At 51.0% G+C, this 14,976-nt stretch overlaps 1 protein-coding gene across 3 annotated transcripts in view; it reads left to right on the top strand.

The window, feature by feature from the left end:
* Positions 1–5,628, top strand: part of CBFA2T2 (CBFA2/RUNX1 partner transcriptional co-repressor 2) — a 138,723-nt gene extending 133,095 nt beyond the window's left edge. For all 3 annotated transcript variants that reach the window (XM_047852080.1, XM_047852079.1, XM_047852081.1), the window contains one exon: positions 4,611–5,628. In XM_047852080.1, the coding sequence (XP_047708036.1) occupies positions 4,611–4,910 (300 nt within the window). In that variant the 3' untranslated portion in view covers positions 4,911–5,628. The remainder of the gene's footprint in view (positions 1–4,610) is intronic.
* The last annotated feature ends 9,348 nt before the right edge of the window (positions 5,629–14,976 follow it).

Raw genomic sequence — 14,976 nt, 5'->3', positions numbered from 1 at the left:
ATGGATAAAGTGACAGATTGGGCAGATGTGCCCACCTCTTCAAGACCCCAAGCCAGGACTCAGTGATGTTTGTGTACAGGATACTCTTGTACTGCAGTGAGGACAAAAGTAAACACTGGAAAGAAAAAAGCATATGACAGAAACATCCTAACAGTCCTTTGGAATGTAAAGTTCTGTAACTTTCATTTCTGTCATCTTTCAGCTTTGGGATAAACTTTTAAGTCCTGAAACAAACCTGTTTCTTTAAGTAGGCAGATCCATCTACCAACTGAGACATAAAGAACTGGGTGGGGTTTTGTTGTTGTTGTGTTGTTTTTTAAACTAGAGAAACAGGGGCACCTGTGTGGCTCAGTCAGTTGAGCATCCGACTTTAGCTCAGGTCATGATCTCGCGGTCTGTGAGTTCAAGCCCCCCGTTGGGCTCTGTGCTAACAGGTCAGAGCCTGGAGCCTGCTTCGGATTCTGTGTCTCCCTCTCTCTCTACCCCTCCCCTGCTCGTGCTCTCTCTCTCTCTCTCTCTCTGTCAAAAATAAACAAACATTTAAAAAATTTTTTAAACTGGAGAAACATTACCTCATCCCACGTAAGTGATCCCCATCAGCGTAGCAGTGCCAGGCATGGCTGTGTAAGGGTGAACGTGCCTAGGCATTACGTGGCTATCACAGAGGATGTTGGAAAATTCCTTGTTGTAGCACCCTAACAAGTGCACTGAATTGTAAGAAAATGATTCCTTTAACCCTCTTCTTGCCTTTCTCCCTGGCAGCTTTTTCTTTAGAATTGTTTTTGAGCAGGGATATCTCTGTGGTATTTACTTCTGTATCTGTAGCTGTCCATTATCAATATCATTATCTGTTCATATTTACCTGCTTTTATATCTGTGTTTACCCTTAACTGTGTCTGCCTCCAAAAAAAGGAGTGTAACATTTTGGCTAAGAGCATGAATTCTGGATCTAGACTGCATGGTTTAAATCTCAGCTCTCCATTTATAGCATTTGGGGTGTTGGGACCTGTAATTTTCAACAGTGCACAAAGAGGCCTGCAGGTGAGGCATGCTCCAGCATCCATCCCAGGCAACTTTCCAAAGCAGGGGAGTGTTAGCAGGACCTAAGCTGTGTGTTAGTTTGCATCGGTCCAGATGGGCTGAATTCCCTTTATCCCATCCAGAAAATTCTACTTGAAGTCCAGCAGGCATCTCTGGGATTCTTGTTCATTCTCTCAGAAGTGGTGGGGTATAATGGAGGTTAAGAGTCCTGAGTTCTAGTCCCACTCCCCCCTCATACTGGCAGTGTACCGTACCTTAAGGACTCAGTTTTCTTCTCTGTATAATGAGTGTTGTAGCAGCTCCTGGCCTGCTGGTCTCATAGTTTTTACAAAATATAATGAGATCAAAATTGTGACTGTGCAAGTGTTTTTAAATTGTAATGCACTGTGTAGACAGAAAGGATTTTGTTATGGTGTAAAAACACAGGTATAAGCTGTGGCAGCTCCTGCTTTTACGGAACAGCTGCGTCCTCTGAGGCCAGACCCCAAGAGTCTGCTCTCGGGCACAGGGATGCAGTAAGATGTGTCCTCATCTCTGCCAAAAGACAACTTCTGTCCTCAGCCTGGATTTCCTTGCAAACCTAATGAGCTAGCTATTGACTGTAAGATGGGTAGTCATTTCTCCTTTGGGCCAGGTTTGCAATAAGGTCAGGAAGGCCTGGGAAGGATCCCAGGGATTTTGATAAGCCCCAGGTCATTCTGGTACAGGTGGGTCCCCAGGCCACACTTAGAGTACAGGTATCCCCTGCTTTTTGAAAGTTCACGTTACGCCTTTGCTTTTACAAAAGATGTACGATAGTACCTGTTTTCACTTGCCAAAAGAAGTCTGAGGAGGATTTTCACTTTTATGAGAAAAGGCAAAAAGCAAAAATAGCGTTCAGCATTTGTTACGCAGTGAGCTGTTCTAGAAGCAGCACACGCCCTGAGCAGCAAGAGTGGCCCTGCCAAGCTCCTTCCTTGGGAACTACACCCTCAGCAATCCAGCTGTGAGAGCTTTGAACTGGGTTTGTGAGCATCTGTGCTTTATCTCTATTTTGTGCATCCATTAGCAAGATGTGTCCTAAGGAAAAGCCTAAGAGAAGTTATTTTTTGGGTCTGGAAATTTTTCCATGTAAATTAATGCTAATTGCTTTTCCACTTTCCACCATTTCAGCTTACAGAAGGTTTCAGAGGAAGGCTCCACTTCCAGATAGCAGGGGAACCCATAATAATGGCATAGACTGATCTTTGCTTAACAAAGGAAACTCTGCAGTCCCCTTTCTGACTTGGCCAGTAACTCACAAGGTTTATAATGTCTCCCCACTCGCTACAAAGGACTGTTTGCCACATGTGTCCCTCCAGCATTGAGGAGTGCCGACCTGAAGGGCAACTACATGTACAATAATACAGTTTTACCTTATATCTTGGCAAAAAGCCTCATGATTGTCAGGGGGGAGAAGCCACAGGAAAAGGGAACCTACAGTATCCTTTTTACTCCAGCTGCTCTGGCACTAACCACCTTGCTCTTGCATTCTCTGATCCTGCCTCTGTGGGGGCCAGTTACCTTGTTTTATTGTATCCCATAAATTCAGAAATAATCTATTTTAAACATATAAGGGCAGCCAAGATGATAAACTAGTGGTTTAATACTCTTTCCCCATTTCAGGAGTGCCTGGTGGCTCAGTTGGTTAAGTGATTTCGGCTCAGGTCATGATCTCACCCTTCATGAGTTTGAATCCCGCATTGGGCTCTGTGCTGACAGCTCAGCTGGAGCCTGCTTTGAATTGTGTCTCTCACTCAAAAATAAACATTAAATTTTTTTTTTTTTTTTTTTTTTTTTTTTTTTTTTTTTTTAATATTCTTTCCCGGTTTGAGATGCTCTTGCAGGCTTGGACAGAACTAGTAGAGGCTCTCCCATTCAGCTGGGGCCGACTCATTGGCCTGTGTTTCCACAGCAGCCCCACGTGGGCAATAACCGATTTCTTCCCCACAAGTGATAATGTTCTGCCACGGCATCACTTGGGGCCAGCCTACCAGGCTCAAAAGGATGAAATTCTCCGGAACTGTAGTTTGCTTGAGGTTCTGTAAATGTAACCTGGGAAAGCCATCGGTCACCTATTCTGGTCCTCTGTTGTTGGTGCTGGGCAAGTTTGGGCCGTCCCGAGTATATTTCCTGACAAGCCAGTTGTGTTTGAAGGGAGCTCTTCAGAACTAAGCTTGTACATTGAGTCTGGCTGAGCCAGGAGGTCCAGGTTCCAGGCTTGACACAGACATGTGATCACTTCATAGCCTTAGGCACGTCCCTGCCTGCTGGCTCGCTGTGTCCCATCTGCACAGTGCAAAAGGTGGGCTAGGTGGCACCACGCACGTGTCTGTTGTTTAATACTTGAGCAAGTGTCAGATTTCACTGGGGATAGTGTCTTTCTTCCCTGAGGAGACTACAGAGTGGTCAGGCCCGGCCTCCGGCCTCTGCCATTCTGGAGAACCTGTGGAGGGGGAGGGGGATGCCGGCCAGCTGGTGCTCAAGTCCTTTGTGACACCTGACAAAGCCTTGCCTGCTCGTGGTAGTTTCATCTGGCCAGTGCCAGAGGATTTTTCTCTTGTAGGTGGGTCCTGAAGGCGTCAGGGGCAGGCTCACTGGTGGGGTCCTCATGGGAGCCTAAGGGAAGAGAGAGTTCCAAGGGGCAGGTGCCAGGAGTCGCACTGGTGTCAGCTTTCTTCATGACGCTGCTTTGCCTTAGCTGACTGGGGGAAGCCCAACGCTGTCTGTTCAACAACTGTTCGGCGCCTTTCACGACTGCTCTTTATAGCACTAACCAGGTCTCAGCGTGGCTCATCCCTTCTGGCGGAATTAGTGCTCTCTTGGTTGGTGTTCTCCCTTCCTCACCCCTACCCCCATGCATCTCTGCTAAGCCCCAGCAATACCTGCCCCTTCTCCGGCAAGTGGAAGGAGTGGCAAGGAACCTTCCGGGCCGCTGAGTTCTGAGGAGTTGCAGGGCTCCCTTAAACGAGCCAGAAGCAGTCCCGTGACTCCCAGCCCACCCCTGACACGACAGATCCCTGATGGAGAACAGGCACAGAGGAAGTAGCACAACTACCCACTCTTACACGCCCATCCTGGTCCCCTGACAGGGGACTTTTCTTGAAAGGATCAGGTGTTGGTGGTGGAAACACCCAAGATCATTCCTCTGTTGGGAGGAGCGAGAGAAGAAACATTACCTAAACACACATCTGCATGCGTGGTATCGGGGACCCCAGGACAGAGTTTGGTTTGGTCGCTGAGGATTAAATGGGACTCAAAACAATGAGTAGGTACCTTTGGTGGGCGGTGTGAGACCTCCCACCTGCCCTCCCCTGTCACCCTTCGTCTTGCTGTCCCTCCGGCCTGTGGTAGGTGGTTTTCCTCACAGATGAAGGAGATTCAGAGAGGAGTGTGTGTTTCCCATGCACGAGCAAACCGCAGTAGAGGCGGGACAAGCACAGGTACACGTAGCTCCAAATGCCGCGCTCTCCCCATGTAGCACAGGTGACAAGTGATGATAAGCCTGCCCCGCGAGATCCAAGCAACTAACCCGAGCCCATGTCTTGCAGAACTGCTGGAACTGTGGCCGCAAGGCCAGCGAGACCTGCAGCGGCTGCAACATCGCACGATACTGCGGCTCTTTCTGCCAGCACAAGGACTGGGAGCGGCACCACCGCCTCTGTGGCCAGAACCTGCACGGCCAGAGTCCCCACAGCCAGAGCCGGCCACTGCTTCCTGGAGGGAGGGGCTCCTCGGCCAGGTCCACCGACTGCAGCGTGCCCAGCCCGGCTCTGGACAAGACCTCGGCCACCACCTCACGCTCCTCAACACCTGCCTCTGTGACAGCCATCGACACCAACGGACTCTGAGCCCCAGACTCACTTCCCTCTGATGACCTCACAGCACGGCAAACCATGGCACAGGGGGCCCGGCTGTTTGAACCAGTGCAGTTAGCTGTTGGGTCATCAGCACGGAGTGAAGTGGAGGCAGGAAGAGTGCAAGGCCAGCCAACACTGCTCCACAGCCCCTCCGGACACTGGCCCCAGTTTCCTGTCTGTGTCCTTGGGGGAGCTAGTGTGCCACTCTCTCTGCACACAGGCAGCTAGCCAGAGCCGCTCCTCCTTCCTTGGCTTCCAGGTTTGTTCCCGTTCCAGCTGAAACTGGCGTGGCCATCCCCTTCTCAGTATAGACCACCAGCTCCCCTCCCTGCCTCTCCAGGCAGCAGACCCGTCAGAGGTGCCCGGTCGGGCTGGAGGGGGCTCGCTCCACACACTGCCGCCTACTCCACCGTCCTCCTGCGGCAGAGGCCTGGAAGCTGACAGCAGGCCGTGGAGGAGATTCCCTCCGACGGGGGTGGCCCCTCTTGCCCTGGAACAGCTCCTTTAGCCCCATTTCCACCCTCAGCAGATGCCACTGACTAGCCCCCGCCCCCGGACATGGGCAGGCAGAAGCAGCACTCAGGACCCTCTCTTCGACCCTGCTGTTCAGACTTGTTAAGAGTATCAGAAATCACAGGAAATAAGTCACCATTTCACTAAAAGCACCCGTAATAATGAAAAACAAATAAAACTTCCTCCAAGCATCACAGATCATTTTGGACAAGATTTTCCAACCTGGCTTGCTACTTTAGTTTGGGACCCATTTTTTTCTCTCTTACCTGATTTTGCTTATGCAGAAATAGTTTCCAGCGCATGGATTGGTCTGAGGGAGAAAGACTCAACTGTGGATAGTCTGTTCTCTCTGAGCATGTTGGCCAAACTAGTATCGTCAAACCATTGAATGGATTATCTATTGGAAATGCAGAACCTTTTGTCACCGCTTGGCTGTTTGCACAGTCGTCTTGTTCTGTGTCCCTTTTATCTCAGACCGCGCACGTCCAGATCACTGTGTGGATCTTCTCGTGGTCTCTCTTTGGCCCCTGTTAAGCTATGGTTGTCCCATAGGATGTGATGTGTTGTGGCTAGGACCTGCCTCAGCAGTCAAGGCCTGCTCACATCTCAGCAGCCTTCCTGGACCTGAAAGAATTCTTCAAACCTCGTCCATAGTACATATGATGTCAGTTTATTATCAGGCATACAGTCTCGGTTTCCTTTATGGTGTCTATTTGATACCTTCCCTCTCTGAGCTAAGAAAAGTTCTGTGAAATGTGACAACCATTTTGAGAGAGGCTCACCAATTTTCCTTCCCATCATCAGGAAGTTTTCTAGATTCTTACCTGGCTCTCCAAAGGTGACATCACCTATACCTCTTTTAAAATATCAGGAACTGCCACACACATTCTTCCCTGCCATTTGTGTTTTGTTGGGAGCACAAGGACCCTGACTCTCCCACTCTCCCCCTCCAAGCCTCCAGCACCCTCTTGCCCCAAGGAATCTGTTGGGGTGAGTTGGTTGGGCCTGCTCCTGGCCCGTGAAAGCCCAGCTTTAGATGGCTACCTTCTGTGCGCTGACCAGAGGGAAATAAAAGCTCTGTCTCATCAAGGAAAAGGGATTAGCGTAGTAGCGTTGTCCTCACGTACAGGGGTATCTTACTGCGAGAACTTCTAAGTCCCTAATTTACCTAAAGATTCTGTATCTTGCAAAGGAACTCAGTACCAGGCACCTTTAAAATACCTGGATTTCCAGTGCATAAAGTAAAGTAAGATCTTCCCAGAGAATGAATAACAGAATAATGTTATCCATTAAACTGGAATTCCTTAAACTGCAGCTGTTGGTGGGGCATTGGGACCAACAGGAATGAAATTAGTGCTCCGGGAAGGACTTGCCTACATTTACTTGAGACATGGGGTATCCCATGAGGAAGTCATAGAGCCTATGAATCAGAGCAAGAGAGTATCCCGTGGTACCCATTGGGTCTGTCCCCAGGTCACTGACTTTTCATTGACAAGATGTACACCTGGACAGGTTCTTTAAGTCTTCAGTTGGCCACAGGACCAGCCAGGGTAGCCCAGGTTTTTCCTGGTTGGAATAAAGAGCCAAAAGCAGGGCCCACCGTCCATTTCTGTAGCTATGGTTTTAGTTTAGTGTGCGGGTCCTAGGTGGCTGTCGTGGGCTGTGGTTCTACTGACAGCTGTGTTGGCAGAGTTACTGTGGTGCTGTTCTAGACCGCTTTGCTCACCCGCTGCCCAGAGGCCAAGCTGAAAACCTGGGTAGTATTCCACACTGTAGTTCAGTTCTCAGACCTTTTGCTGTTCATTTTGGTCACTTTCACATCTAGGTTGGTAGGGCATCTGTCCAAGACTTCCTGTTTAGGTGTAAAGAATCCCTTTCTTCAGCTCCCTCCTCTGAAATTCTGCTGTCTGGTTGGGAGAAGGAGGGGCACTGCCTTGGGGTGGGCAGGGAGGGGGTGGAAGGGGCAAGGGTGACTGAGTCCAGCTTCCCTACTTGGTCTCCAGTGTCTGCTCACCATCCCAGCCACCAGGTTTGGAGTACAAGTTCAGGCTTCCCGCTTTCATCTAGTTAGGCTTAAAATAACTTGATACAGTCAAGCTACTTAGAGGACCAATCTTCATAGTTAATATTTGGGGGGAGAGAGAAAAGACAGAGGGGATGGGAGTGGTGGTACTGGAGGTGTCGGGGCGGTCCCGGGCTCTTCAATATTATCGTAGAAATGAAAAGCAAATGTGACATATGCCTGCCCACCCATCAGAGCACATCTGGAGGATGAGGCCAGTGTTCAGCATCGCCCACTGAGGGACACTGAGAAGTGACGGGACTTCACTGTCCTCTGCTTGCGAGAAGCGCTTGCAGGAACCAGGGAAGGCCAGGGTGGCCAAACTGGGAGCCACCTTTAAATGTTCGGAGGGATGATTGAGGGCTGAATCTTCACACCCACCCTCAGTCGCCCTTTGGGTCCCCACCACCTGCACCATGTCTGACTCCGCCCAGTGGTGAAAATGGACTCAAGAAGAAGTTGGCTAATTCCACCTGCTCAGGAGTAGGCAGCCTACCCTAGGAATTGTGAGCGTGAATGGGACTTCCGCTTTGGAGGGTCCCTGCAGCTCCAGGGTGGGCCTCTAGCACGTGCTCAGGCACAGGCATGTGACCCTGAGGTCACAGAGCGAGTGGATCTTGGACAGTGCTGAGTCCTACATGTCTCAGCGAATCGAAGTCTGGAAACCAGACGCATCTACTCAGCACCGATCGGTGTCATGTTGGCTGCAGTGTGGACATCCTTTGCCCATCTGGGCCTGCTAGTCCACCAGGAACTCCTCACTTCTTGGGGTCAACATGAACATCTTCAGCTTCTAGACAGAAAATCTACACTTTACTCTCTATGGCCTTGTTCCAAAGTCAGATTGATCCCCAGGGCTGTCACCTGCTTGAAAGGGTGTAGACCTTATTCTGGATAGTTCCAGAAGCTATCTCAGCAAGTGGAGTTGGAGGTTCAGCAACACTATTGGAATTGTGTGGTAGTGAGTTCTTCAGAACGAAATAATGACCAGGTAGCCATTTGTCCTGGAAACTGTAGAAGGGATTGTGGATTGAATGAATCATTTAGAACACATCTTCGAAGCTTTCTTCAGAACTGGTGTCAGAACCAGGTCAGTAGACCAAGCCAACTTAGGTTCTTTTGTTTTGTTTTGTTTTGAAGCTATTTACAGAGAACTGGGTGGTGGCATGTTTGAACCAAATGTAAGAAAAGCCACAGGGACCTGGACTGTTCCAGCATGGGCCAGCCGGCCAGGTGTCCGGGAGGAGTCTTGTCTGGGTTGGGGAGGGGGAGCTGGGCGAGCTATGAATAGGGCCTTTCTGGCTCTCTAAGTGTCTAGTTCTTATGAAACCAAAACATTGACTACCTGCCTCTTTGCCCACATGCATTGACACGCTCATTTCCAAAGATGATGGTGCAGGTGACCTTTTCCATCGTGAGCCAGGAGAAGGTTGGGAGACCTGAGGGTGGACCTTGCATCCCCCTTCCGCTCCACAGCCCCAGAAATGGCACTTCCCTGCAGACCCCATCCGGTCAGGCCCACAGCTGCCCAGTGTACACGCGTCGATGCTTATACCAAATAGGGCATGTGCGGCTGGTGGCTGGCGGAGGCAGCCCCGTCCCTGCATTGGAGTTGGCGGAGAGAAGCATAGGTGAATGATTGAAAGTGCTATTTGGCTCAGCGGCCTTTGGTCTACTTTCACGGCTTTCCAAGTTCCTGATGAGGCTACAAAAGCTCCATCCATAAAAGAAAGCCAATAATGTAAATAAAAAAGTATGCCTCCGAGCGTGGATTTTAAAGGGGGATGATGAATGTGAAACCACCCACAGGATGCGGTAGTCTGGTTTTTCTGTGCTTTGTCATTTTACTCTGATAGCGATTTTTGTTACTTAACTCTGTGCATAACTTATTTAATGTACTGTATAAATGAACCAAAACTGTTAAATATGTATTTAGTTTGTTCTACTTAAAGTAGTCAATAAAAAGGCTATATTCCTTTTCTGACTCGGGCTGGAAGGGGACTGGGAGGGCAGGTGGTATATCCACTGGAAGACATCCTTCCCGCAGGCTTCCACAGACGCTCCCCCCTTTGTGGGGCGGGGGTCTCCAGTGGTTCCGCGGTGGCCTAAAGAGCACCCCAGGGAGTGAAAGCCGGAGGTACTGCTGAGGAGACGGTTCCAGCTGCTACACCTCTGGGCGGCCAGCAGAGGGGCCTGGCCCCGGGCCCAGCCAGGCTGGCTGCTGGCTCTGGGCCCCCGGCAGGGGGCAGCGACAGCTTACAGACACTCCCGGTTCTTCACTGGGGAGTGAGCTTTTGGGACCGAAAGTGAAAAATAGGGGAGTGGCCTCGGAGCTACTTTTTTCTAACAGCTCTCACGTAGTTCCTTAGAAAGTTTTCACATACCAGGACTTGTGAATATTCATTCCTGTTCTTCTTACACGGATGTTAAATCACGTGAGTTCACGGTTTCCTTCATGCTCCCTTGCTCAGTGGTTGTAGGATTTAATTGGGGTTATACTTTCATGGACTCTTCGCCTCCTGTCAGGTAATTGGATCGCCTTCAAGGTTTCCCTGTCCAACATACTGAAGTGAACATCTTCCTCTGCCTGCTTTCTTTGGGATAATTTTCCAAAGTGGGAGTTCTAAAACTGACCATTTCTTGCACCCGTGGAGAATACGTTCCGACTGCTTTCCTGAAAGCCCACCAGCTTGTGGTGCCCCCAAGCAGGCCGTGTGTAATACTTTCCACGGCTCTGAGGTGGTCTAACCAGCCGTGACGTGACCCAGATTGGTGCAGGCACACCCGTGCACACCTGTATGTATGGAGTCTTAGGCTGTCAGTCTAGTTTCCTGGCTAGTGACCCAAGGCCTCACTTCCCAGGGCCCTGGCCCCGTCCTCCCTCCTGTGGCCCGAATACCCATCTCTGGCCTCTGCCCTAGACCTACTTCGAAGCGGCCTTGCCCGAAGAGACGACACCAGCAGCTTCACAGGCCCTCAAAAAGCAAAGGGAGTGATCTTGGGGTAGGGGAAAGGGCCGGGCCGTGGCCATGGCACCAGAAGACAAGGTGGCGGCCTTGCTGCGTGATCTTTCACGCAGATGGTGCCAACTGCCAGTCTCTTGGCAGCTGCCCAGCGCTGCAATCCGGCACCTAGAACAATAACAGGATCTCAGCCTTGTGACTGCCAGGCTCGCACAAAAGCACATTTGGTAGACAAGTCAGCAATCCACAGCCTGCCTTAGCTCTGAAAAAGAGACCCTCGGGACTCCAGTGATAGTACAGTAAAATAACTATTGGCTATAGAAATAGTCTAAGAAATTGCCGTTATCATAAAAAAAAAAAAAAACCCAGATGCTGGATAAATTCCAATGAATGGACTTTTAGCTGCATTGCTGAGGTCACAGATAAGGAAGTCTAGGGAATCCCCAAGGGCCAGGACAAAAAATTAGAAGAGTACAGCAAACCAAAACCACAGAGGTAGTTGAACACAAAAGAGGAAACCTGTACTGCCTTGGGTCAGGAGAAATTTCAAGAAGGTGGAGTCTGAGAGGTTAATTGCCTCTAGGGGCAGTGTGAGGCTCTGAAGGGCTTTGAGCCTCTACAAAATGCAAAAGCAGATCTGGGGCCAATCTGTACACCCAGGTCACTCTGGCTTTGACCTCAGTGAAAAGGCAAGCAGGGAAAAATCTGCAAAGGGAACTATGCAGAACTCTCTGCCCGTCTGAAGGATGAGAATCTAGAGACTCCTCATGTCTGCTCTCTCCTGGGGCTGAGGTTCAGATTTTCATACTCCTGAGGCCAAAGCGCTTCTGGGCTGAGGAATTAAGATAATTCTAAGCTTGCAGGTATCTCCTGGTGTCTGACAGAAGCAAAAATGAAAATCCTCTAGAGAAAAAAACTATCAAAAATATAAATCATAATATAGCAACCAATTATAAAGTGTCCAAAAAAATTACTGAACATCCGAGGAAATGAGCCACTATGAGCAAGAGTCAGCAAGAAGAGTAAACAATTGATTTAGACCCCAGGAACTTCAGATAATAGTACCAGATACAGAATGTAACTATGAAATCTCTAAAGATGGTGCTGGAAAAAAGTGAGCTCAAACTAAGAGACTAAATAACAGGCAGATGTGAAAATCAAATTCTGGAGAGGACTACTCTGCAGAGTAAATACCCTGCACTACCGGACAGCATAGTAGATGAATCTGAAAGCGGGTGAAGCATAGACAAGGAGATGGAAAACAGGAAAAAGTTGTTCCTTCCGGAACGTGTCGAGTGGAGAGCCCTTTCAAATTTTACCAAGCGTGGAGTCAAGGAGCCTACTGACTTGTTTCTCAGCATGAAAAGGGAAATAATTGGCCTGAGATGATTCGACCTCAGTATGAGCAAATTGCATCGATCTGAACTCCTCTTGCCTGTCAGTGCTGGTTTCTTACTGCTGGGTTTTTAGGGTCCCGAGTTGGGTTTATCCTCTCCTCAGCTGTCCTCCCTCCCAAGAGGGTTGCGGGGAACCCACAACAAACCACCCACCGACCCCTCCCCCATTCCCCAAGAGAGCTTCACTGTCTTGGTGCTGGGCGCCCTCTTGTGGAAAGAGCCTGACTTGCTCCCTCTGTTGCCTCGAGCCCGCAAGCCAGATTCCTCTCCGGTGCGCACCCCAGCAACTTTTCCTTTCTCCTTTGCAACCTTTTCTGCCTTTCTGCCTCATGAGTTCAGCTAACATTATCTGGGTGCCTCCTAGGGAGTTTCGGGAGTAAATCAACCCCACCACCACCTACCTTCGGATGGCTGGGCCCTGAATAGCCCGCACCAGGTCAACCCTCCACCTTGCACTGTGCTCCCATGGCTCTTCCTTGCTGCCCCATCTGCCATCCTGCAACCCCAAGCCTTGGCCTCCTTCCTTCCTTCCTTTGTTCTAGCTGCTACTGTCCTCTAGCCATGCGCTGGCTTCCATTGCTAAAGGATGCCTGGGATCTCCCTCAGCCTTGTTCGTGCTTGACAGCAAGCAGCTACTGGTGCCAGGGAGTAAGTCCGGCTATGACTTGGAGCAAAGTGGTTGCTAGCTGAGCTTTCTTCTTTCTCTTTAAATTGGGCATGCTAATGATGCCCACACCATTGAGTTGCTGTGAGGTGAAATGCGATGATACGGGAGTTGTCCCAGCACAGGGCCTGGTGCCCAGGACCCTCGGTAAAGAGGCTGCTCTCATAGCCTGCTTCTCCCTCTGCCACTATGTGATTTCCTTGAGAGGATCCATCTTTGCCCCAGTATCCTGCCTGGAGCATGGTGTCTTACATATGTACTTGTTTTGAGAATAACTTCCTGGGGGCACCTGGCTGCCTCAGTTGGTAGAGCATGCGATTCTTTTTTTTTTTTTTTAATTTTTTTTTTCAACGTTTATTTATTTTTGGGACAGAGAGAGACAGAGCATGAACGGGGGAGGGGCAGAGAGAGAGGGAGACACAGAATCAGAAGCAAGATCCAGGCTCTGAGCCATCAGCCCAGAGCCTGATGTGGGGCTCGAACTCACGGACCGCGAGATCGTGACCTGGCTGAAGTCGGATGCTTAACCGACTGCGCCACCCAGGCGCTCCATGAGCATGTGATTCTTGATCTCGGGGTAGTGAGTCCAAGCCCCATGTTGGGTGTAGAGCTTTGGAAAAGTGTGTGTGTGTGTGTGTGTGTGTGTGTATCCGTGTGTGTCTTCCTGAAGGCCCACCTAATTCTCAGGTCCTTTGTTATGACGCATCAGAGGCTGTGTTAAGGGGACTTGGTGTGTTTCCCTCTGAGAGCTGGAGAGCAATGACAGCCATTTAGACTGTTGCTGTCTCTCCCACACCTGGCCTGGCACTGGCCCAGTCGCCAGGACAGGTTTGAATGTGTACAGGTGAGTCACTGGCACAGGTGGGAGAGGTGAGGAGGCAGGTGCAGGGAGTGGGTGGAAGGGCGGGGATGGCAGCTGGTGGAAGGACCCAGGAGCTCTTCCAGCTTCAGTACTCTGCCTGCCCTTGACCTGGGTGCTGTCACCAGCTCGGGGCATTTCACCGTCCCCAGCACCTGCCACAAAGCAGGTGCCCAGTGGCTGCTGAAATGAGATGAAGAGCCACCAAGAGCAGGGCATTGAGGGCAAGGGCTGGGAAGATGACCCAGACCTGATGGCTTTGATCTGCTACTTAAAGGCTAAGGCGGCGTTTCTGTGGTGGACAGGGGCAGGGGTGTGGGGGAGGCCAAGAGGGAGTGACAGGTCACAAATAGCCCAGCTCAGCTTGTGTGTGTTTTAGGGAGAGGAGGCTCCACAGAGTGGGAGAGGGGGCTGATTGCTAAGGGTCTTGAATGCCAATTCAAGTAACCAAACTTGATCTTGATGCTGAAGCCAGTGTGGTGCCATTGAAGGGTCTTAGCCACAGGGGTGTGGTCCCCATGTCAATGTTTTGAAAGCCCTTTGTTTCTTATGGAATGGATTTGGGGCGGGGGGGGGGGGATGCAGATGGGAAGCCCAGTGAAGAGGCTGCCACAGTCTTCTAGGCCAGAGGTGATGGTGAACACAAGCTGGGGGTTAGGGTGACTACCGGATGGAGATGAAGGTGGGCTCTCAAGGGGTAAGTAAACACGACATAAAGGCTTGGCAACCTCCTCTGTGCTCCTGCAGGCTGCCGAGAACTTTGTTCTCCCTGTAAGCTCTAACTCCAGCGTCGGGTCTACAGCCCAGCCCCCACAGCCACCGGACATTCCTGACGGCTTCCAGGCTGCCCTGTTACCTGCAGGCCATCGTGCAAATTCCCTCTGGTCGGGCCCCCTGCCTCACCTCCAGTCCCTTACACTCCATGGCTCCACCTCTGCTCCCTTTGTGTGCCACGTTCTCCCTTCCCAACCACCCCTGTCAGAGACCCCAGCTCAAAGCCGGGACACCACCCAGGAGGCCACCCCTGACCCTGAGGGACCGGCCCGCTCCCCTCCACCTGCAGCGCCCTCCCCAGCACCTGCCAGCTTCCGTAAGGGAGGAAGGCCACTGCCAGGTGAGGCGGGCAAGGGCGAAAACCCTCCGGAGGCACTCGCTTCACAGGTGTCAGCTTGAGGATTTCAGCATCATCGTTCGAAGATGCCAACGGGAAGTGTTTTTTAGTGTTGAGGGTTTGCTGTTGCTGTTCATGTGGAGGAAACGGAACAGAAGCAATTAGAACCTAGGACAGAAAGCAGGACTGTTTCCTCCCGGATGGGCTTCTTGTCTAACCAGGACACCGAAGCCTCCTCAGGCCGCCCAGAGCAGTGCGGCACCAGTGCTGGCTGCCCTCTCCAGGAACCGCAGGGAGCCTGCGAAGAGGCGTGGCGGGGCACAGCCCGGCACGGTGCCGGCCAGCGAGCCACCAGGGACCCCCGTGCTGGGTCTTTGGCCCGGGTGGCCAGGCCGGCGGCATAGCTCTGCGGCCCCCCCTCATGGGGAGACACCTCAGGGAAGACCCTGCCTAGAGTCCCGGGCCAGGACGTCCATCTGAGCTGTCTT

The sequence above is a fragment of the Prionailurus viverrinus genome, chromosome A3 (assembly GCF_022837055.1).
Source record: "Prionailurus viverrinus isolate Anna chromosome A3, UM_Priviv_1.0, whole genome shotgun sequence".
Taxonomy (NCBI): domain Eukaryota; kingdom Metazoa; phylum Chordata; class Mammalia; order Carnivora; family Felidae; genus Prionailurus; species Prionailurus viverrinus.
Note: the sequence above shows the minus strand (reverse complement) of the source record. Positions and strands in the feature narration are given on the sequence as shown.